This window comes from Hemitrygon akajei, chromosome 12 (assembly GCF_048418815.1).
Source record: "Hemitrygon akajei chromosome 12, sHemAka1.3, whole genome shotgun sequence".
In the NCBI taxonomy this organism is placed as follows: Eukaryota; Metazoa; Chordata; class Chondrichthyes; order Myliobatiformes; family Dasyatidae; genus Hemitrygon; species Hemitrygon akajei.
This window is the reverse complement of record NC_133135.1, coordinates 1,077,357-1,101,909: the sequence shown is the minus strand read 5'-3', so window position 1 is coordinate 1,101,909 and position 24,553 is coordinate 1,077,357. Positions and strand designations below refer to the sequence as shown.

General features: G+C 48.4%; 1 protein-coding gene across 2 annotated transcripts in view; it reads right to left on the bottom strand.

Moving 5' to 3' along the window:
- Positions 1-24,553, bottom strand: part of col11a1a (collagen, type XI, alpha 1a) — a 386,832-nt gene that overhangs the window by 241,937 nt on the left and 120,342 nt on the right. For both annotated transcript variants that reach the window (XM_073062463.1, XM_073062464.1), the window contains 3 exons: positions 18,903-18,944; positions 6,486-6,548; positions 3,297-3,371 (listed from right to left, as the gene is read on the bottom strand). In XM_073062463.1, the coding sequence (XP_072918564.1) occupies positions 3,297-3,371; positions 6,486-6,548; positions 18,903-18,944 (180 nt within the window). The remainder of the gene's footprint in view (positions 1-3,296; positions 3,372-6,485; positions 6,549-18,902; positions 18,945-24,553) is intronic.

Sequence of the window (24,553 nt, the reverse complement as noted above, 5' to 3'; positions counted from 1 at the left end):
ATATCACAGCCAAGGGTCACCTTCTTTAAACCTCATAGCTCTCCATCCTCCATTATCAGTACTTACAACTTGAAAGAGGTATCCCAGTCACCCTTTCACTTTCCCACTTGGAGATCAGAATATCCTGTGCACCAGGGTCCCATCAACAACAACCTCTGATCAGAAGAAAACAAAGTTACACAGACAAACCCTTCAGCCCATCTACTGAGTTCTGCCACATCCATTGACTGCACCCAGACCATACCCCTCACAGCCACGTACTGTTCGAATTTCCATTAAATGCTGAAATCGAACCCACGTTCACCACTTCCACTGGCAGCTCTGTTTACACTCTACCTACCCTCTGTGTCAAAAATTCTCCCTCAAGTTCCTTCTAAACATTTCACCTTTTACTCTTACCCATGTCCTCTTGTTCTCATCTCAACCAACCTGTGGCAGGGATGAGATGCTGCAAGTCTGTAATAAAACCAGGGAATGCGGGAAACTCCCATTAGGTCAATGAATGTCTGTGAGGAGAGCACAGTTGAGGCTTGTGGTGGCAGGACTCTCCATCAGGACTGGGGAAGGGTGTCGAATCAGGAACTCTTCCCACAGATGCTGTCTGGCTGTTGAGTGTTGGGGAGGTGTGGAGTGGAGGAGTGAAGGGGTGTCCAGACAGTATAGTGAAGGGGGAAGGAGAATGTCCTTGGAGAGTGACAGTGAGGAGGGAGTGATTAGAAGTCACAGTGAAGGGTCGAGAAGAGGGTAGAGTCCCTGGGAAGGGGTGGGGGAGGGGATGATTGAAGGTCACAGTGAAGGGTCGAGGAGGGGGGGTGTCCCTGGGAACAATGGGGGGGGGAGGGATGATTAGAGGTCAGAGTGAAGGGTCAGGGTTGGGGGGTAGAGTCCCTGGGAAGAATAGGATGGGGGAGGGGATGATCGGAGTGAAGGGTCGAGAAGAGGGTAGAGTCCCTGGGAATGGGTGGGAGAGGGGATGATTGGAGGTCACAGTGAAGGGTCAGAGAGGGGGGAGTGTCCCTGGGGAGGGTTAGGGTGGGGGGAGTGGATGATCAGAGTGAAGGGTCGGGGAGGGGGGATTGTCCCTGGGGAAGGATGGGGGGAGGGGATGATCAGAGGTCACAGTGGAGGGTTGGGGAGGGGGAGTGTCCCTGTGGAAGGATAGGGTGGTGAGGGGATGATAGGAGTGAAGGGTTGGGGAGGGGGGAGTGTCCCTGGGAAAGGAGGGGGGGAGGAGATGATCGGAGGTCACAGTGAAGGGTCGGGGAGGGGGGAGTGTCCCTGGGAAAGGATGGGGTAGGGGAGTGGATGATCGGAGTGAAGGGTTGGGGAGGGGGAGTGTCCCTGGGGAAGGATGGGGGGGAGGGGATGATTGGAGGTCACAGTGAAGGGTTGGGGGAGTGTCTCTGGGGAAGGATAGGTTGGGGTTGGGATTGATCAGAGGTCACAGTGAAGGGTTGAGGATGGGGAAGTGTCCCTGGGAAAGGATAGGGTAGGTGAGGGGATGATCGCAGTGAAGGGTTGGGGAGGGGGAGTGTCCCTGGGGAAGGATGGGAGGGGTTGATCGGAGTGAAGGGTTGAAAAGGGGGTGGAGTCCCTGGGAAGGATAGGGTAGGTGAGGGGATGATCGCAGTGAAGGGTTGGGGAGGGGGAGTGTCCCTGGGGAAGAATAGGAGGGGTTGATCGGAGTGAAGGGTTGAGAAGGGGGTGGAGTCTCTGGGGAAGGATAGGGTGTGGGAGGGATTGATCGGAGGTCACAGTGAAGGGTTGGGGATGGGGGAGTGTGCCTGGGGAAGGATAGGGTAGCGAACAGGATGATCGGAGTGAAGCGTCGAGGTGGGGGGGGAATGTCCCTGTAAAGGATAGGGTGGGGGGAGTGGTTGATCAGAGTGAAGGGTTGGGGAGGGTGGGAGTGTCCCTGGGGAAGGATAGGGTGGTGAGGGGATGATAGGAGTGAAAGGTTGGGGAGGGGGGAGTGTCCCTGGGAAAGGAGGGGGGGGGAGGAGATGATCGGAAGTCACAGTGAAGGGTTGGGGAGGGGGGAGAGTCCCTGGGGAAGGATGGGAGGGGTTGAACGAAGTGAAGGGTCGAGAAGAGGGTAGAGTCCCTGGGAAGGGGTGGGGGAGGGGATGATCGGAGGTCACAGTGGAGGGTTGGGGAGGGGGAGTGTCCCTGTGGAAGGATAGGGTGGTGAGTGGATGATCAGAGTGAAGGGTCGGGGAGGGGGGGAGTGTCCCTGGGGAAGGATAGGGTGGTGAGGGGATGATAGGAGTGAAGGGTCGGGGAGGGGGGAGTGTCCCTGGGAAAGGGGGGGAGGAGATGATCGGAGGTCACAGTGAAGGGTCGGGGAGGGGGGAGTGTCCCTGGGAAAGGATGGGGTAGGGGAGTGGATGATCGGAGTGAAGGGTTGGGGAGGGGGAGTGTCCCTGGGAAAGGATGGGGTAGGGGAGTGGATGATCGGAGTGAAGGGTTGGGGAGGGGGAGTGTCCCTGGGGAAGGATGGGGGGGAGGGGATGATCGGAGGTCACAGTGAAGGGTTGGGGAGGGGGAGTGTCTCTGGGGAGGGATAGGGTGGGGGAGGGATTGATCAGAGGTCACAGTGAAGGGTTGGGGATGGGGAAGTGTCCCTGGGAAGGATAGGGTAGGTGAGGGGATGATCGCAGTGAAGGGTTGGGGAGGGGGAGTATCCCTGGGGAAGAATAGGAGGTGTTGATCGGAGTGAAGGATTGAGAAGGGGGTGGAGTCCCTGGGAAGGATAGGGTGTGGGAGGGATTGATCGGAGGTCACAGTGAAGGGTTGGGGATGGGGGAGTGTGCCTGGGGAAGGATAGGGTAGCGAAGAGGATGATCGGAGTGAAGTGTCGAGGTGGGGGGGGAATGTCCCTGTGAAGGATAGGGTGGGGGAGTGGTTGATCAGAGTGAAGGGTCGGGTAGGGTGGGAGTGTCCCTGAGGAAGGTTAGGGTGGGGGAGGGGATGATCAGGGTGAAGGATCGAAGAGGGGGTAGTGTCCCTGGGCAAGAATAGGGTAGGGGAGGGATTGATTGGAGGTCACAGTGGAGTGTCGGGGACAGGGAGCGTCTTTGTTGTGGGAGGTTTCGAGAGTAAGGAAGTGGGATGCATCCTGGGTGGTGGAAGTACAGGAACACTTCAGACAGAAGATGCTCATAGGAGTATGGAAGGCTATTGTCCAGGGTCGGCTCAATGGGACTAGGCAGATTAATATTTTGGCACGGACTAGGTGGCTGAAGACCTGTTTCTGTGCTGTAGTGGTGCAGTGTTCTATGAAGCAGTAAACTCACAGGAAGCATCAGCATTGTGCCAGGTGGCCCGGGTAATCCATCAGCCCCAGGAAGTCCGGCTCGTCCGATTGGACCCTGTTGGGAGAGAGAGGCATTGCGTCACATCCCAGAGCAAGCATGGTCCTGTCAAGTAAGAGGCCGAGCCAGGAGAGAGCACAGCCTCAGGGAAACCAGTGCATACTTCCCACATTCCAGAAAACCACTATTCTGTCCCCCTGCCAGAGGCGCTCCCTCCATGAAAAGCACCTGTGGAAAGTACAGGCACAGCCCAACAAAAACAGGAAAGACTAGATAACAGAGGCCTGCCGCACCAATATCCCATCTTTGCACAGTGAGCAACCTAGCTCCCTTGGCTCAGACATTACTGTGCGGTTAGCCCCCATACACCCCATGCCCCCTCGATGTGAACATGTTCGCAGCACCCACTTGTCCATGACCACACTGCACGGCCAGCGGAGAGAGGAATGTTCGTCACAAAACACCAGAGAATCTGCAGATGCTGGATATCCAGAGCAACACACACAAGTTACTGAGGAAACAACAGGTCAGACGGCATCTATGGAGGGGAAAAGTGTCTCGGCCCGAAATAATGACTATTTATTCCCCTCCATAGATGCTGTCTGACCTGTTGAGTACCTCCAACAACTTGGGTGTGCTGCTCTTAAAGCAATGTGCAAGATTATCATTAGAGCCTTCTCAGTAATAATACAATCAGAGGCAGTGGGAGGGCAGGTACACCCTGGGAGGGGTGAGGGTTGATACAGTGAGTCACACCCTGGGAGGGGTGTTCTGAGGGGGGGTGGGGTCCCACTGAGGGAGAGTCACACTGTGGGAGGGGTGGTACTGAGGGAGGGTCACACTGTGGGAGTGGTGGTGCTGAGGGAGGGTCACACTGTGGGAGGGGTGGTACTGAGGGAGGGTCACACTGTGGGAGTGGTGGCGCTGAGGGAGGGTCACACTGTGGGAGGGGTGGTACTGAGGGAGGGTCACACTGTGGGAGGAGATACTGAGGGAGGGTCACACTGGGGGAGGGGTGGCACTGAGGGAGGGTCACACTGTGGGAGGGGTGGTACTGAAGGAGGGTCACACTGTGGGAGGGCTGGTACTGAGGGAGGGGTGGTACTGAAGGAAGGTCACACTGGGAGAGGGGTGGTACTGAGGGAGGGTTACACTGTGGGAGGGGTGGTACTGAGGGAGGGTCACACTGGGGGAGGGGTGGCACTGAGGGAGGGTCACACTGTGGGAGGGGTGGTACTGAGGGAGGGTCACGCTGTGGGAAGGGTGGTAATGAGGGAGGGTCACTGTGGGTGGTGTGGTACTGAGGGCGGGTTGCACTGTGGGAGGGTTGGTACTGAGGGAGGGTCACTGTGGGAAGGGTGGTAATGAGGGAGGGTCACACTGTGGGAGGGGTGGTACTGAGGGTGGGTCACTGTGGGAGGGGTGGTACTGAGGGAGGGTCACACTGTGGGAGGGGTGGTACTGAGGGTGGGTCACACTGTGGGAGGGGTGGTACTGAGGGAGGGTCACACTGTGAGAGGGGTGGTACTGAGAGATGTTCACAGTGGAAGGGGTGGTACTGAGGGTGGGTCACACTGTGGGAAGGGTGGTACTGAGGGAGGGTCACACTGTGGGAGGGGTGGTACTGAGGGTGGGTCACACTGTGGGAGGGGTGGTACTGAGGGAGGGTCACTGTGGGAGGGGTGGTACTGAGAGATGTTCACAGTGGAAGGGGTGGTACTGAGGGTGGGTCACACTGTGGGAAGGGTGGTACTGAGGGAGGGTCACACTGTGGGAGGGGTGGTACTGAGGGTGGGTCACACTGTGGGAGGGGTGGTACTGAGGGAGGGTCACTGTGGGAGGGGTGGTACTGAGGGTGGGTCACACTGTGGGAGGGGTGGTACTGAGGGAGGGTCACTGTGGGAGGGGTGGTACTGAGTGGGGTCACACTGTGGGAGATGCTGCACTAAGGGAGAGTGCGGAGGTAGTTTTAGATCTGCAGTTAATGTGTACACACTGTTGAGGTTTGAACCAATCTCCTCACACTATTTGTTGATGTGACTGCAGTTTTCCTGGTATCTGGTGATGAATATTCATCGCCAAACAAAATTAACTAAACTGAATCACTGAAGGTGCTGAGATGGGCTCTTGCTGTGCACAGTTTCCCTTGGGTTGGTTCTGAGATTCCGGCTGGATTTGTGAAGATCACATTCTTTCTGCTGGAGGATGGTGGTGCTTTGGGATTGAGTTTAAACCCTGCATAAGCAATTGGTACTGATAATCTTTCTGCAGGGTTGGCTCTGCCCTCTGTGATGGAAAGGCATTAACAGCCCTAAATCGCCAGAGTGCTTGTGGGCAGCCAAGGAGACAGGCTGCCCTTGTATTGAGGAGTCTGCCAGTGACAGCCAATGTTGACATTCCTTAACTGTATCAACGTACGACGAACCAGAAGCAGACCTTCAATCCCAGGGAGCGTCACAGACTGAAATGAGATCCGCCGAGACAGACGGTTCTTGCCAGAGACAAATGCTCCCAACTCTGCATTTTAATAAGTTCCAACATCTGGTTTGTGTGAAGCTGACTCGGTAACATATGTCAAAGAATTCTTTTTCTTTCTCTCTCGCTTGGCTGCGTGCTGAGTGACTCTCGGGGGAACATGCAGGAGGAAGCGTACCAGTAGCTATGGCTACACATGGGCTCCTTAACTTTCCACCCTTCCAAACACTAGCTGCGCCTCACTTCAGCAGCGCTCACACAACCTCAAAGCTACTTTCTCTCAAAATAAAATCAAACCATCTCTCTGTGCTCTGCGATTTTTGTTATTGAGAAGACGTTTGTTTGCACAAATGCACTTGGAGCTGAGTCAGACCTCCTGGGCTCCTAAAACTCTTTTTGCACGACTAATTTAATTTAATTTTTTGATCTATCCTTTTAAATGTCATTCATAGCTTTGTTATTGTTATTATGTTTTGCAATATACTGCTGTCACAAAACAACAAATTCTATGACATTTTAAACCTGATTCTGATTCTAATCTTCAGAGGGAATTAATATCCTGCCTGAGAGCAAGTTAATGCCATTCTCTGTGGTGTGTACTGTGTTCCAAGTTGACCTATTTACCCCAGCGCTGAGCGACAGGGGCTGCAGATGGGATCTCTGCTGTGAAGTGGAGCAATAGCAAACGTGACTCACCCGTGGACCAGGATCACCTTGAGGGCCGGGTGGACCCATCAGACCGGGGGAGCCTGGGAGACCCTGTGAAAAGGGAACAGAAGCATTTGGAATGCACGGCTGTGAAAACCATTCAGTAAAACCCGCCCGATCACGGCACAGGCAATGGAGAGAGGTGCCGAGACAGAGCAAGAGCTGCCCCAGACAGCTCCCATTACACTCAATCTGCAGCCTGTGAACAGGCCATTCATCCACTCCACTTGCTGCTGCTGTTCCCAGTTCCTCCGGTACATTCCCTCTCCCATCTTTATCCAACAACCTACCACCCAGACATCCCTCCGAACCCAGCCCAGAGTCACACAGCATGGAAACAAACACTTCTGTCTGCCATCTCCTGCTGTCCTTCATAACTAACTAACCAATTTACTCTGTCCAAACACTTCCCTGACTTGGTGATTCAGGTGCTCATCCATATACCTGTTCAACATTGCAAGGATCTCTGCCCACCACCCCCTCAGGCAGTGAGCACCAGATTCTAACCTCACTCTGTAGGATAAACCTCCCTCACATCCTCTCTACTTCCCCTACCCCTCACACTAAACCCAGGGTCTCTGTTACCAGGGATGGGTTGCACCTGAACTGGAGGGGGACTAACATCCTTGCGGGAAGGTTTGCTAGTGCTGCTCCAGGGGGTTTAAACTAGATTTACAGGGGGAGAGGAACCAGAGTGTTAGAGCAGATGGTGAGGTGGAGGAGGATAAAGGTCATGTGAGAGCTGCAAGTATAGTGCATGGAGTAAAGCCAGATCTAACATATAAAGAGGCTTTGATAAAAGAGAAACAGAATAAGGGGCGTGAAGGTAGTAAGGTAGAAGGGCTAAAGTGCATGTACTTCAATGCAAGAAACATCAAGAACAAAGGTGACAAACTGGGAGCTTGGATACGTACATGGAATTATGATGTAGTGGGCATTACAATTGTATTGGCACGTGGCCTAATGGATAAGGCATCGGTCTAGTGATCTGAAGGTCACTGGTTCAAGCTTCAGCTGAGGCAGCGTGTTGTGTCCTTGAGCAAGGCACTTAACCACACATTGCTCTGCGATGACACCAGTGCCAAGCTGCTTCGGTCCTAGTACCCTTCCCTTGGACAACATCGGTGGCATGGAGAGGGGAAGGCTTGCAGCTTGGGCAACTGCCGGTCTCACATACAACCCTGCCCAGTCCTACGCCCTGGAAACCTTCCAAGGCACAAATCCATGGTCTCATGAGACTAACGGATGCCTATGGCCATTACAGAGACTTGGCTTGGATTTCAGTGCTTTAAAAGAGGGAAAAGAGGGGAAAGAAGGGGGAAAAAGGGGAGGAGGGGTGGCAGAAAGGGTGGGTAATGTAGCAGGATCCTCTTTTGAGTCAGTATGGGTGGAAGTCAGGAACAGGAAGGGAGCAGTTACTCTACTGGGGGTATTCTATAGGCCTCCTGGTAGCAGCAGAGATAACGAGGAGCAGATTGGGAGGCAGATATTGGAAAGGTGCAAAAATAACAGGGTTGGTATCATGGGTGACTTTAACTTCCCTAATATTGGTTGGCACCTGATTAGTTCCAATGGTTTAGACAGAGCAGAGTTTGTAAAGTGTGTCTAGGACAGATTCCTGTCACAGTATGTTGACAGGCTGACTAGGGGGAATGCCATACTAGATCTAGTATTAGGTAACAAACCGGGTCAGGTCACAGATCTGTCAATGGGTGAGCATCTGGGGGACAGTGATCACCCCTCCCTGACCTTTAGCATTATCATGGAAAAGGATAGAATCAGAGAGGACAGGAAAATTTTTAATTGGGGAAGGGCAAATTATGAAGCTATAAGGCTAGAACTTGCAGGTGTGAATTGGGATGATGTTTTTGCAGGGGAATGTACTATGGACATGTGGTCAATGTTTAAGGATCTCTTTCAGGATGTTAGGGATAAATTTGTCCTGGTGAGAAAGATAAAGAATGGTAGGGTGAAGGATCCATGGGTGACAAGTGAGGTGGAAAATCTAGTCAGGTGGAAGAAGGCAGCATACATGAGGTTTAGGAAGCAAGGATCAGATGTGTCTATTGAAGAATATAGGGTAGCAAGAAAGGAGCTTAAGAAGGGGCTGAGGAGAGCAAGAAGGGGGCATGAGAAGGCCTTGGCGAGTAGGGTAAAGGAAAACCCCGAGGCATTCTTCAATTATGTGAAGAACAAAAGGATGACAGGAGTGAAGGTAGGACCGATTAGAGATAAAAGTGGGAAGATGTGCCTGAAGGCTGTGGAAGTGAGCGAGGTCCTCAATGAATACTTCTCTTCAGTATTCACTGAGGAGAGGGAACTTGATGACGGTGAGGACAATATGAGCGAGGTTGATGTTCTGGAGCATATTGATATTAAGGGAGAAGAGGTGTTGGAGTTGTTAAAATACATTAGGATGTATAAGTCCCTGGGGCCTGATGGAATATTCCCCAGGCTGCTCCATGAGGTGAGGGAAGAGGTTGCTGAGCCTCTGGCTAGGATCTTTATGGCCTCGTTGTCCACGGGAATGGTACAGGAGGATTGGAGGGAGGCGAATGGTGTCTCCTTGTTCAAAAAAGGTAGTGGGGATTGTCCGGGTAATTATAGACCAGTGAGCCTTACGTCTGTGGTGGGAAAGCTTTGGGAAAAGATTCTTAGAGATAGAATCTGTGGGTATTTAGAGAATCATGTTCTGATCAGGGACAGTCAGCATGGCTTTGTGAAGGGCAGATCATGTCTAACAAGCCTGATAGAGTTCTTTGAGGAGGTGACCAGGCATATAGATGAGGGTAGTGCAGTGGATGTGATCTACATGGATTTTAGTAAGGCATTTGACAATGTACCACACGGTAGGCTTATTCAGTAAGTCAGAAGGCATGGGATCCAGGGAAGTTTGGCCAGGTGGATTCAGAATTGGATGCCTGCAGAAGGCAGAGGGTCGTGGTGGAGCAAGTACATTCAGATTGGAGGGTTGTGACTAGTGGTGTCACACAAGCATCGGTTCTGGGACCTCATCTTTTCATGATTTCTATTAACAACCTGGATGTGGGGGTGGAAGGATGGGTTGGCAAGTTTGCAGACGGCACAAAGCTTGGTGGTGTTGTGCATAGTGTAGAGGATTGTCGAAGATTGCAGAGACACATTGATAGGATGCAGAAGTGGGCTGAGAAGTGGCAGAAGGAGTTCAACCCAGAGAAGTGTGTGGTGATACACTTTGGAAGGACAAACTCCAAGTCAGAATAGAAAGTAAATGGCAGGATACTTGGAAGTGTGGAGGAGCAGAGGGATCTGGGGGTACATGTCCACAGATCCCTGAAAGTTGCCTCACAGGTAGGTAGGGTAGTTAAGAAAGCTTATGGGGTGTTAGCTTTCATAAGTCAAGGGATAGAGTTTAAGAGTTGCAGGGTAATGATGCAGCTCTATAAAACTCTGGTTAGGCCAAACTTGGAGTACTGTATCCAGTTCACTATAGGAAGGATGTGGAAGCATTGGAAAGGGTACAGAGGAGATTTACCAGGATGCTGCCTGGTTTAGAGAGTATGCATTATGATCAGAGATGAAGAGAGCTAGGGCTTTACTCTTTGGAGAGAAGGAGGATGAGAAGAGACATGGTAGAGGTATACAAGATATTAAGAGGCATAGATAGAGTGGACAGCCAGCACCTCTTCCCCAGGGCACCACTGCTCAGTACAAGAGGACATGGCTTTGAGGTAAGGGGTGGAAAGTTCAAGGGGGATATTAGAGGAAGATTTTTTACTCAGAGAGCATTTCGTGTGTGGAATGCACTACCTGAGTCAGTGGTGGAGGCAGATACAGTAGTGAAATTTAAGAGACTACAGGACAGGTATATGGAGGAATTTAAGGTGGAGGGTTATATGGGAGGCAGGGTTTAAGGGTCGGCACAGCATTGTGGGCCGAAGGGCCTGTACTGTGTTGTATTGTTCTATGTTACAGGAAATTACTTCCCACAATCTACCCCATGTCTGTCCCTTGTAATTTTGTACAGCTCAGTAAGTACTTGGCCTCCTCCACGCTGAGGAATTGGATCGAGCCCCTCCACACTCTTCTGGAAGGGAGGGCCACATTCTCATTGGCGAGGACTGGGGGGGTGGGGAGAGGGTGAAGTGGAAACAGCAATGTGCGGGGTGGAAAATAATGGTGCAGACATAATCACCAAACCTTTCCTGTGGGTCAGACTGAGGGTCCAACTTCCCCGGGGTGGGGGAGTCTAAAACTAGAGGGCACAGGTTTAAGGTGACAGGGATAGATTGAGGGACAACTTTTCCACACAGAAGGTGGTGGATATGAGGAGGTGGTAGAGGTGGAGACAATAACAGTGTTTAATTACCTTTAGAAAGGTATGTGAATAGGAACTGTTCCGACTTGGGCACACAGGACTATCTCAAGAGGAAAACTTCTTCAGCATGGATGAGTTGGGCTGAAGGGTCTGTTTGCAAGCTGAGTAATTCTATGATTCGATGTCATTTCACAAATTACTGTCATTCCCCACTCATTTACCCTGTAGCCTTCTCTCTTCTCAGTCAGTGAGCAGACAGAATGGGGGGAGAGAGGGCAATCTGTGTGACAGTAGTAGTGAAGAGGGGCTGTGGACGTGGTGGTGAAAGGTCCTGTGAACACAATCACTACGATGTCTGGGGAGGTTATCCCGGAGGGAACATAGGTGGATCAGCAGACATGTAGACCAATCCCAAAAAGGTGTGACAGCCTGAGGGTGATAGAGGGGGACTTTAACTTCCCCAATACTGACTTGGACTGGGGTGAGATTTGTTAAATCCTCTTAGAGACAATGTGTAGGGGATCCTGCAAAAGATAGGCCAGTGCTCAGCCTTATCTTTGGAAATGCAACTGGACAGATGGTGGAAGTGTCACTTGTGGATCATGGTCATGATCCTGTCAGCCTCAAGGTGCGCAGTGAAAGGGAAAGAGTGCCAGAGTAAAGTCTTAGACTGGACGAGGGCCAATTTCTACAGTGTAAGGCAGGACCTGTGATTGGCGACCTTTTAAACAGAGTTAAAAGAGAAGGAACATACTCAAAATGCTGGAGGAACTCAGCACATGAAGGTACGATGCTGTGGCCATTACGGAGACTTGGCTGTGAGAGGGACAGGACTAGCTGTTTGATGTTCTGAAAGTTAGAAAGTTCAGATAGATGTAAAAGAGATGGAGAAATGCACTCCTGATCAGAGGGAACTTGGAAAGAACACAGAGGCCTCATCCACTGAAGTAATCTGGATAGAACTCAGGGAAAAGAAAGGTACATTCACTCTGGTGTGGTTATATGAGATACCTCCCAACAGGCAGTGGAGGATTGAGGAACAGATATGTAGACAGATTATGCAAAGATGTAAAACCATTAGGGTTACCAGAGTGGGTGACTTCAACTTTGCCAATATTGACTGCTCCCTTAGTGCAGAAGAGCTAAACTGGGCAGAATTTGTTAGGTGAATCCAGGAGGGTTTGTGGACAGTCCAACTTGAAAACCGAGATCAGGTGCCGGGGAGAGGAGACTGAGAGCAGGTGCTGGGGGGAGTTGACCGGGAGCAGGTGCCGGGGAGAGTTGACCAAGAGCAGGTGCCAGGGAGAGAGTTGACCGGGAGCAGGTGCCGGGGGGAGAGGACAAAGCAGGTGATAACAGACAAGTCCATATCAGACATGTAGGAGTTATTTAAAGACCAGCTGATCAGAATAAGGAAGACCAGGATGGTAAGATTCTGAAGGATTGGATAAAGAGCGATGAGAGATGTTGTAAAGTTAGTCAAAAGGAAGAAGGAAAAAAGACATCTAGGAAGCTGAAATCAAATAGGGTCTAGAAAGAAAACAAAGAATAGGAGAGAACTATAGGAGAGAATAGGTGTATAAGATGATGAGAGGCATTGATCGTGTGGATAGTCAGAGGCTTTTTCCCAGGGCTGAAATGGCTACCACAAGAGGACACAGGTTTAAGGTGCTGGGGAGTTGGTACAGCAGAGATGTCAGGGGTAAGTTTTTTTACTCAGAGAGTGGTGAGTGAGTGGAATGGGCTGCCGGCAACAGTGGTGGAGGCGGATATGATAGGGTCTTTTAAGAGACTTTTGGATAGGTACATGGAGCTTAGAAAAATAAAGGGCTATGGGTAAGCCTAGTAATTTCTAAGGTAGGGACATGTTCGGCGCAACTTTGTGGGCTGAAGGGCCTGTATTGTGCTGCAGGTTTTCTATGTTTCTATGTCTCTAGAACTTAAACTGGGAATCAGGGGTGGGGGGGTGGGGGGATTGACAAGGGGTTATGAAATGCCTTGGGCAAGTGAAATTAAGGAAAATCTCAAGTACTGTATTTAATATCAAGAAGGTGATGAGGTAATAGGATACACATTGTGTTGAAAGGATAGGGAATAAGTCAGAGGGAGTAGCATGGATCTGGTGGTAAAAAATGAAATCAAATCATTAGAATGAGATGACATAGGATTGGAAGGTGTTGAATCATTGTGAATAGAGCTAAGGAACTGCAAGCATAAAAAGACCCTGATGGGGCTTATATACAGGTGCCCAAACAGTAGTAATGATGTGTTCTACAAATTACATCGGAAGAAAGAAACAGCACGCCAAAAGGACAATGTTACAATAGTCAAAGAGGATTTCAATATGCAAGTAGATTGGGAAAATCAGGTTGCTGCTGGAATCCAGGAGGGGAAGTTTCTAGAATGCCTATGAGATGGGTTTTTAGAGTAGCTCATGGTTGAAAACACTAGAGGATTTGTTATTCTGAATTGGGTGTTGTGCAATGAACTGGAATTATCTAGAGAGCTTAAGGTAAAAGAAACCTTAGGGGAAAGTGATCATAATATGAGCAAATTCACCCTGAAATTTGAGAAGAAGCAGCTAAAATCAGATATATAATTATTACAGTGGAATAATGGGAATTGCAGGGGCATGAGGTCAGAATTGATTGGAAAAGAACACCAGCAGGGATGACAACAGAGCAGCAATGATTGAAATTTCTGGAAGCAATATGGAAGGTGCAGGATATATACAACCCAAAAAGGAGGAGGTATCCTAAAGGCAAGATGACACAACCATGGCTAACAAAATAAGTCAAAGCAAACATAAAAGCCAAAGAGAGAGCATATAATAGAGCAAAAATTAGTGGGAAGTTAGAGGATTGGGGAGTTTTAAAAAACCAACAGAACGCAACTGAAAAAATAATTAAGAAGATAAAGATGGAATATGAAAGAAAGCTAGTCAATAATCTTAAAGAGGATGCCGGAAGTTTCTTCAGATACAAAGTTTAAAAGAGAGGTGAGAGTGGATATTGGACCACTGAAAAACAATGCTAGAGAGGTAGTAATGGGGGACAAGGAAATGGCAGATGAACTGAATAAGTAATTTGCATTAGTCTTCACTGTGGAAGACATTAGAAGTATGGTGGACGTTCCAGAGTGCCGGAGTTCAGAAGTGTGTGAAGTTGTCATTACTAAGGAAAAAGTTCTTGGGAAACTGAAAGGTCTGAAGGTAGATAAATCACCTGGAACAGATAGTCTACACTCTAGGGCTCTGAAAGAGGTGTCTGAAGAGATTGTGGGGGCATTAATAATAATCTTTCAAGAGTCACTAGATTCCGAAATGGTTCCAGAAGACTGCCAATGTCACATCACACTCCAAGGAGGGAAAGAAGCAGAAGAAAGGAAATCATAAGCCAGTTAGTCTGACCTCTGTGGTTGGGAAGAAGTTGGAGTCAATTAAGGATGTGGTTTTGAGGTACTTGGAGGCAAATGATAAAAATATTCAGTATGGTTTCCTCAAGGGAAAATCTTGCCTGACAAATCTGTTGGAATTCTTTGAAGAAATAATAAGCAGGATGGACAAAAGAGGATCAGTTGATGTTGTGTACTTGGATTTTCAGATGCCTTTGACAAAGTGTCACACATGAGGCTGCTTAGCAAGAGCCTGTGGTAGTAAAGGAAGGATACTAGCATGGATAAAGCAGTGGATGGTTGGCAAGAGGCAAAGAGTGGGAATAAAGGGAGCCTTTTCTGGTTGATTGCTGATGACTTGTGGTGTTCTATAGGGATCTGTGATGGGTCCACTTCTTGTTACTTTATACGTTAATGACTTGGATGATGGAATTGATTGTTTTGTTGCAAAATTTGCAGATGATATGAAGAAAGATGGAAAGGCAAGTAGTTTTGGGGAAGTAGAAAGGCTACAGAAGGACTTAGACAGATTAGGAGAATGGGTAAAGAAATGACAGATGAAATGGAATGTTGGGAAGTGTCCAGTCATGCACTTTGGTAAAAGAAATAAAAAGGTTAACTATTTTCTAAATGGAGAGAAAATTCAAAGATCTGAGGTGCAAAGGGACATGGGAGTCCTTGTGCAGGATTCCCTAAAGGTTAATTTGCAGGTTGAGTCTACAGTGAGGAAGGCAAATGAGATATTAACATTCATTTCATGAGGACTAGAATATAAATGCAAGGATGTAATGTAAAGGCTTTATAAAGCACCTGTGAAGCCTCACTTGGATTATTGTTATCAGTTTTGATCCTCTTAGAAAGGATTGCTGAAACTGGAGAGGGTTCAGAGTTTGTTCACAAACATGATTCCAGGATTGAACAGCTTGTTATATGAAGAGCGTTTTTTGGCTCTGGGCCTGGATTCACTAAATTCTGAGGCTGTGTCCTCTGGTCGTAGACTCTCCCACCAGAGAAAACATCCTCTCCACGTGACCTAATTGAAATCTATCAAATGGTGAAAGCTCTTGATAGAGTGGATGTGGAGAGGATGTTCCCTCTGGTGGGAGAGTCTACAACCAGAGGACACAGCCTCAGAATAAAGGGGCGACCTTTTAGAATAGAAATGAGAAGGAATTTCTTTAGCCAGAGAGTGGTGAATCTCTGGAATTCATTGTCATCAGCAGCTGTGGAGGCTAGGTCTTTACAAACATTTAAGGCAGAGGTTTGAAGGGATATGGGGAGAAGACAGCAGATTGGGGCTGAGAGAGAAATCGGATCAGCCATGATGAAATGGTGGAGGAGACACGATGGACTAAATGGCCTAATTCTGCTCCTATAGCTTATGGTCTTAAGGGAAGAGTAAGTCCACTCTAGGAGAAAGGAGAGGATATATGTCTGGAGCCAGAAGTATTAAATGCACACTCATCAACTTGAAGAATATGGAAGAGAATGAGGTCAGGGAGGGGGTGCTAATATTCCACTATGTATTGATACCTAGGAGAAGGAGATGCTGCGACTCCAGAAAAACATTGTGGTGGATGAATCCCCTGAGTGTGATGAGATCTATTGGACAAACTTGGGTTGCTTTCTTTGGAGCGTCAGAGTTTGAAAGGAGATCTGATCAAGGTTTATGAAATTGCGATAGAGATAGATAGAATCTTTGTCCCAGAATGGAGATATCAAATACTAGAGAGTATAGGTTTAAGGTGAGAGGGAGAAAGGTCAAAGGAGATGTGTGGGGCAAGTGTTTTTTAAACAGAGAGTGTGCTGCCTGTAAACAATTGATTGAGGGATTTAAACAACATGAATATACAGGAAATGGATGAACCAGGTGAGATTCACTGAATTTGGCATCAGAGTCAGCATATACATGACGGGCTGAAGGGCATGTACCTGTTCTGTAATGTTCCCTGTTCTAAATCTCCAGGGCTAGATAAGAAATATCCAAGGTTATTCTGCGAAGCAGGGAGGAGGTTGCTGTGATGCTGGATATTTTTGCATCACTGTTGGCCATAGGGCAGTGCCAGGGAGAATGGCTCATGAAGAATGGCAGCTGTGGTCATCCAGGTAGGCTAGGCTGGTGGAGAAAATTTTGAGGGATAGGACTCATGACCCTTTGGAAAGGCAGAGGAGGTGATGGAGTTAGATACAATCACTGTGTTTAGGAGATATTTAAACAGACCCTTGAATGGGCAAGGATATGGTCCTAATGTGGATGGGCAAAAAATTAGACAGCAAGGTCATGATAGGCCGAAGGGCCTGTTTTTGTGCTGTATTACATTATGACCTCTCAACCCTTGCACTCCCCTTAACACATGTACGTCTTTCCTTAGGTAGAGCAGCACAGTGGCACAGCGAGTTGAGCCACTGCCTCACAGCCATGGGTTCAATCACCACCTCTGGCGCTGTCTGTGTAGAGTTTGCATGTGCTCCCTGTGACCATGTGGGTTTTCCCCAGGTGCTCCATTTCCCTCACACATCCCAAAGACGTGCAGGTCAGTGGGTTAATTGGCCAATATAAGTTGTCCCCAATGTGAGGGTGAGGGTTGGAATCTGGGGGGGGGGAGTTGATGGGAATGTGGGGAGAATGGAATGGAATCAGTGAGGGATTGGTGTCAATGGATGGCTGATTGTTGGCACAGACTAGATGGGCTGAATGGTCTATGCTGTATCTCTCCATGATTATAAAAGTTCCCCAAGACCCCAACATCCTGATTGGGAAATATATAATTGTTTCTTCCCCATCATTGGATATAAACCATGGAACTTTGGAAAGCTGATGAAGGCAAGGCAGTGGATGTTGGCTACATGGAGTTTAGCAAGGCATTTAACAAGGTCCACCAAGGGAGGGTGGTCAAGAAAGTACAGCTGTTCAGCATTCAAATGAGGTAGTAAATTGGATTAAACATTGACTTTGTGGAAGAAGCCAGATATTCGTAATAGATGGTTGCCTCTCTGACTGGAAGCCTGTGACTAGTGGAGTGCTGCAGGGATCGGTGCTGGGTCCATTGTTGTTTGTCATCCAGATCAGTAACCTGGATGATAATGTGATTCACTGGATCAGCAAGGTTTAGGATATATTGGAGAGTGAGGAAGACTATCAAAGTTTGCAGTGGGATCTGGTCCAGCTGGAAAAATATGGAAAATGGAATGGGAGATGTAGTGTAAAACTCAGTGTGAGGGGTTGTATTTTGGGAGGACTTACACAGTGAACAGTGGGGCACTGAGGAGTGCAGTGGAACAAAGGGATCTGGGAATACAGATCCATAATTCCTTAAAAGGGGTGTCATGGGTAGATAGAGTTGTAAAGAAAGCTTTTGGCACATTGGTCTTGATAAATCAATGTACTGAGTACAGGAGTTGGGATGTTATGATGAAATTGTATAAGATATTGTGGAGGCCTAACTTGGAGTATTGTGTCAATTTTGGTTACCTACCTACAGGGAAGTTGTAAATAAGATTGAAAGAATACAGAGAAAATTTACAAGGATGTTGCTGGGACTGGAGGACCTGAGTCATAGGAATGGGTTAGAACTTCACTACCTAGAACATAAGGTGGTTCATTTTGGTAGGTCAAATATGATGGCAGAATATAGTATTAATGGTAAGACTCTTGGCAGTGTGGAGGATCAGAGGGATCTTGGGGCCCAAGTCCATAGGACACACAAAGCTGCTACGCAGGTTGACTCTATGGTTAAGAAAGCATACGGTACATTGGCCTTCATCAATCATGGTATTGAGTTTAGGAGCTGAGAGGTAATGTTGCACCTATATAGGACTCTGGTCAGACCCCACTTGGAGTACTGTGGTCAGTTCTGGTCGCCTCATTACAGGAAGGATGTGGAAATCATAGAAAGGGTGCAGAAGAGATTTACAAGGATGTTGCCTGGATTGGGGAGCATGCCTTATGAAAACAGGCCTTTTTTCCTTGGAGTGATGGAGGATGAGAGGTGACCTGATAGAGGTGTATAAGATGATGAGAGGCATTGATCGTGTGGATAGTCAGAGGCTTTTTGCCAGGGCTGAAATGGATGCCACAAGAGGGCACAGGTTTAAGGTGCTGGGGAGTAGGTACAGAGGAGATGTCAGGGGTAAGTTTTTTTACTCAGAGAGTGGTGAGTGCGTGGAATGGGCTGCCGGCAATGGTAGTGGAGGCAGATACGATAGGGTCTTTTAGGAGACTCCTGGATAAGTACATGGAGCTTAGAAAAATAGAGGGCTATGGGTAACTGTAGGTAATTTCTAAGTTAAGGACATTTTTGACACAGCTTTGTGGGCCGAAGGGCCTGTATTGGGCTGTAGGTTTTCTATGGTTCTAACATGGAAGATTGAGGGAGATTTGACAGAGGTATTCAAAATTATGAGTGGTATAGATGGGGTAAATCAAGCAGACTTTTTCCACTGAGGTTGTGTGGGACTACAACCAGAGGTCATGGGTTAAGGGTGAAAGGTGAACAGTTTAAAGGGAACATGAGGGGAAACTTCCTCACTCAGAAAGGAAATGTCTGCCTTGCCAGAAAATAAGCAAAACCTGTTAATAGTCCATATTTCCTCTGCTCGCTCCCCCAGTGCACTCATCATCAGAGACCCATGACTCTGTTAATGGTCCATGTTTCTTCCGATACGCTGGGCTGCCCATGACTGTAAGGAAATGAAGTGGGTTCAAAGCTCCTTACCGTGGGTCCAGCTAATCCAGGAGGGCCTTCAATCAGCATTCCCTGAGATCAACAAAGAAACATCAGTCAGATTGCTTTCCACTTGGCTACCACGTCTTCTAGTTCCTCCTCTCCCCCTCCCTCCCATTCCCTCCCCTTCCTTCCCCTCCTCTATCACCTCCCCCTCCAACACTTCCCTCCTGCTTTCCCTTCACAACTCTCCCCTCCTCCTTCTCCACCTCTTCCCTTACCTCCTCCTCCCCTTCCCTCCTCTTCGCAACTCCTCCTCTTTCTCTCCCCTCCCCTATACCCTGTCCAGATCTGGAAGAGTTTTTAACATTTCAATGCCTCCCCTTTCTCCTCTCAGACAGTATATAGCCAATCTGCCTAATCACTGCTCACAGGACTATCTCACAGCCCAGAGATCTGTGACATGGTCTCTTTCCTGTCGCTGCGAGATCTGATCACAATACACCAGGCATGGCCTCACCAGGGTAATTGGAGCTGACATCTCTACTCTTGTTGGAATAAAGTCCAAATAACCATGTGATTCCTAAATTGTGCACTCCACCAATACGTTAACATGACAACAGAGCAGCCTAGCACAGTACAGGCCCTTTGGCCAAACTATAGAAACCTACTCCACAATCAATCTAACACCACCCTCCTACACAGCCCATAACTGTCCATGTGCCTATCTAAGAGTACTGTTAGGGTTAATGTTAGGGTTAATTCGAGACTGCCATTACAGGTCAGGAGTGGCTCACGTAATATTAGGAGACCGGAATGCGAGGGAGGGGGGGAAGTGAAACTGGGGATTCCGCTACACCGAAACTACTAGTGTCACGCGATTCAGTAAACAAAAGAAACAGGTAACTCGTGAGTGTATGGCATTGGGCCAATAAGATGGACACAAGTGCCCGATATTACCTAATATGTAGCGGGGGACTGTGCTGGGGGGAAAAGGGGTATAAATAAGAGCAGATTGTAAGGGGAAGTCGGAACACGCGCCTTCTCCAGCGACTCCGTGGATTCGCTGTGCTAGTTACGAATTCTGCAATAAACCCAAGTTTTGTAATATTCCGGTGTTGGTTGTCTCTCTTCCTAAACGAACACAGGGCAGAATTTCAAGCCCAACATTTGGTGACCCCGACGTGGGGAGGGAGAGACAACACAGGCTGGCGGGTCCGACAGCAGACAACTTGCGGCCGCAAGCTCGACTAAGGTCAGGAAGTGCCTGTTATATCGAAGACTTCCACTAGATAGTTAAATCACTGAGTTAGATCTTGTCTGCTGACGGATCCTCACCAACCCCAAATTACCCTGGGAGAGATCATTCCCGGTGCAGAATCGTGACTGGTAAGTACTAACTCTTATCTGTTTTTAGGAAGATCCTCCGCCCGTGGAAAAGTCTTCTGAGTGAGGGTACCCGCCGCCCACGATGGGCATAAAAGTCTCAGGAGTGAGGAGAAAAGTGTCGCGGTACACCGTAGTACACAGGGATACTGACGGCGCCTACCTTAGACTGGTTGTTAAGAGGAGAAAACTCCCACGCGAAGGTCAGGTTTTGAAAGGCGACCGTCCCACATTTGATCCTCTCTGTGTACTAGGGAGCCATGGAGCACTTCAATTTCGAGTTACCAAAACTCAGACATTTGCGTGTTGAGTAACAGAGTATATGAGAGTTTTTAGAAATATGGTAAAATTGATAACTGTGCGAGTTCAATAATCTAACAGTGAGCAGCCGCAGGGGTCGGACACCATCAAGGTAGGGGTGGAAGTGTTCCTCCGAGGCCGGGGAAGCTCACCTGGAACGGAAAACGGTGGCATGGTCCATACCCTGTCACCGAGGTCTCCAACAGGGCATTAAAAGGTAAGAAGGGAGGGGGACAATAACTGGCATCATTTTCTACTGGCTAAATAAGACCTCTGGCAAGTGGGGAGCGTTTCTGGGACAGTCGGCTCTAGGACTGTCTATTTCAATTGCTGTCTTTATCATGTGTGGTTGTTGTTGCATACCCTGTATCAGGACCCTAGTCATCCGGACTATAGATCGAGCCTTGACTGGAAAGAATGGACCTCCACCGGCGTACCAGGCACCCTTGTTCCCGGTGGAAGGGGAGGACACGGACTGAAATGGACCATGGCAAGGGGGGGATTGTGAATTTGTTCTTGAATAAGTTTTCTGAAATGTTGCATGCTACTTGTAAAAATTGCGGATGTTTAGGGAACCCCTACCCATATTTTGTGACCCTAGGTCGGACAAATCAGGATAAGCAAATAGGGAGGACACGCCAAAGAGTGCTGGGGGACGCTCACCTCCCTGCCTGATCCCGGCAGCCGCGGAAAAGATTGTAAGGGATGTGGCCTCTGGGAGGCCAAGGGAGGGAGTGTTAGGGTTAATGTTAGGGTTAATTCGAGACTGCCATTACAGGTCAGGAGTGGCTCACGTAATATTAGGAGACCGGAATGCAAGGGAGGGGGGGAAGCGAAACTGGGGATTCCGCTACACCGAAACTACTAGTGTCACGCGATTCAGTAAACAAAAGAAACAGGTAACTCGTGAGTGTATGGCATCGGGCCAATAAGATGGACACAAGTGCCCGATATTACCTAATATGTAGCGGGGGGCTGTGCTGGGGGGAAAAGGGGTATAAATAAGAGCAGATTGTAAGGGGAAGTCGGAACGCGCGCCTTCTCCAGCGACTCCGTGGATTCGCTGTGCCAGTTACGATTCTGCAAATAAAGCCACGTTTCACTATAATCAGGTGTCGGTTGTCTCTCTTCCAAACGAACACAGGGCATAACTTGAGCCCAACAGTACCTTAAATGTCCCTGATGTATTGGCCTGTATCACCACCCATGGCAGGGTGTTCCAAACATCCACACACTCTCTGTGTAAAAAATCTTCCTCTAACATCACCCCTGAACTTTCTTCCACTCACCTTAAACAGATGTCCTCTTAGCCATTGACACTCAGTGAAAAAGCCTCTGGCTGCCCACTCTATCTGTGCCTCTTAGCATTTTGTACACCTCTATCAGGTCACCTCTTATCCTCCAAAGAGAAAACTCTTGGCTTGTTCAACCTTTTCTCATAAGACATGTTCTCTAATCCAGGAAGCATCCTGGTTAAACATAAAAGCCAAAGATAATGCATATAATAGAGCCAAAATTATAGGAAGTTTGAGGATTTGGAAGTTTTTAAAAACCAAAAGAAAGCAACTAAAAACCCCATAAGGAGGGAAAAGATGAAAAATGAAAGTAAGCTTGTCAACAATATCAAAGAGAATACCAGAAACTTATTTCAGATATATAGAGTAAAAGAGAGATGAGAGCAGATATCGGACCACTAGAAAATTACACTGGCAAGGTAGTAATGGGGCACAAAGACTGAACTAACAAACTGAATAAGTATTTTGCATCTGCCTTCATTATTCTCAGCCCAGCTCTGCATCCTAACAATGCCCCAATGTACAAACTTTTACACTATATACAACCTTTATGTCATCTGTAAACTTACTAACCCACCCTTCCACTTCCTCATCCAAAACACTTATAAAAATCACAGAGAGCAGGGGTCCCAGAACAAATCCCCATCGAATGCCACTGATCACCAACTCCAGCCAGAATATGTTCCATCTGCAACCACTCTCTGCCTTCTGTCAACAAGCCAATTTTAGAATCCATCCAGCCATTTCTATGATCCCATGCCTCCAGATTTTCAGGATGAGATTGTCATGTGGAACATAGTCAATCACATTACTAAAATACAAATACACCACATCTACTGCTCTATTTTCATCAGTTTGACACTACATTCCTAAATTGGACAACATACCTAAATTGGACTCAAAAGAGGCTTTGGCTGGGGGTAAGTTTCTGTTAAGGTTCCCTTTATTTCTCTCTCTTGCTGTACTTAGTGTAGTAAATGGCTGTTGTGGGTTCTTCATGCCAGATGTTGGAGTCCTGGGAGGCTCAAAATCACCCAGCGAGTTACATCTGCGTGGTGCATCCAGCTGCAACTCCTTGAAGACCGTGTTAGGGATCTGGAGCAGCAGCTGGATGACTTCGGCTTGTGCAGGAGAATGAGGTGGTGCCTCACCTGAAAGGACTGTCGGGGGCCTAGGATGGTGCTGAGGGAAGAAGTGTGGGGCACCTGACAGGCCTTTCAGGTGATGCACCACTTCACCTGCGAGTCAACTGGGGTGATATACTGTATCCGGTGCTCCCGATGTGGCCATTTATACATTGGGGAGACCCGCCGCAGACTGGGAGACTGTTTTGCCGAACACCGGTGCTCAGTCCTCCAGCAGAGGCGGGATCTCCCTGTGGCCACACACTTCAATTCCACAGACCACTCCCACTCCGACATGTCTGTCCATGGCCTCCTCTGCTGTCAAGATGAGGCCGCGCGCAGGTCGATGGAGCAATACCTTATCTCCTGCCTGGGTAACCTCCTACCTGCCAGCATGAACATCCAACTCACAGACCTCCGTTGATACCCCTGCCCCCCCTTACCCCCATCCCTATCTATTATTTCAGTCTGGTTCTCTTTCTCTCTCTTTTTTCCCCCCTCACTATAATCTCCCCCCAGCCCTACCTTTCTTTCTCTTTTATTTCCCATAATTCTCCACCTTCCCCCAGCCCATTTCCCTCCAGCCTATCACTTCCTAGCTCTCTACTTTATCCCTCCCCCCACTTCTTATCCCCCCTTGACCATCCCATGTTACTTCACTCCTGATGAAGGGTTTCGGCCCGAAACGTCGTCACTACCTCCTGCTATAGATGCTGTCTGGCCTGTTGAGTTCTGCTAGCATTTTGTGTTTTTAGATGATAGAATAGATGGCTTTGTTGTCAAGTTTGCAGATGATACGAAGATTGGTGGAGGGGCAGGTAGGCTGTTGAGGAAGCAGGTAGGGTGCAGAAGGACTTAGACAGATCAGGAGAATGGGCAAGAGAGTGACAAATGAAATAGCATGTTGGAAAGTACATGGTCATGCACTTTAGTTGCAGAAATAAATGTGCGGATTGTTCTCTCAATGGGGAGAAAATCTAGGAATCAGAGATGCAGAGGGACTCGGGAGTCCTTGTGCAGAACACCCTGAAGGTTAACTTGCAGGTTGAGTCAGTGGTGAGAAAGGCAAATGCAATGTTAGCATTAATTTCAAGAGGTCTAGAATACAAGAGCAGGGATGTGATGCTGAGGCTTTATAAGGCACTGGTGAGGCCTCACCTTGACTATTGTGAACAGTTTTGTGCTCCTCATCTCAGAAAAGATGTGCTGGCGTTGGAGAGGGGCCAGAGGAGGTTCACAAGGATGATTCTGGGAATGAAAGGGTGATCATACGTGGAACATTTGATGGCTCTTGGTCTGTGGTAATAAATTCCACAAATTCACACCTTCTGGCTAAAGAAATTTCTTTGCATGTCTTTTTTAAATGGATGCCTCTCCATCCTGAGGCTGTGCCCTCCTATCCTAGACTCCCCCTCCATGGGAAACATCCTTTCCACATCTACTCTGTCCAGGCCTTTCAACATTCAAAAGGGTTCCCCACCCCCTATTCTTCTGAATTCCAGTAAGTATAAACCCAGAGCCATCATATGTTCCTCGTATGATAAAACTTTCACTTCTAAAATCATCCTTGTGAGCCTCCTCTGAACCCTCTCCAATG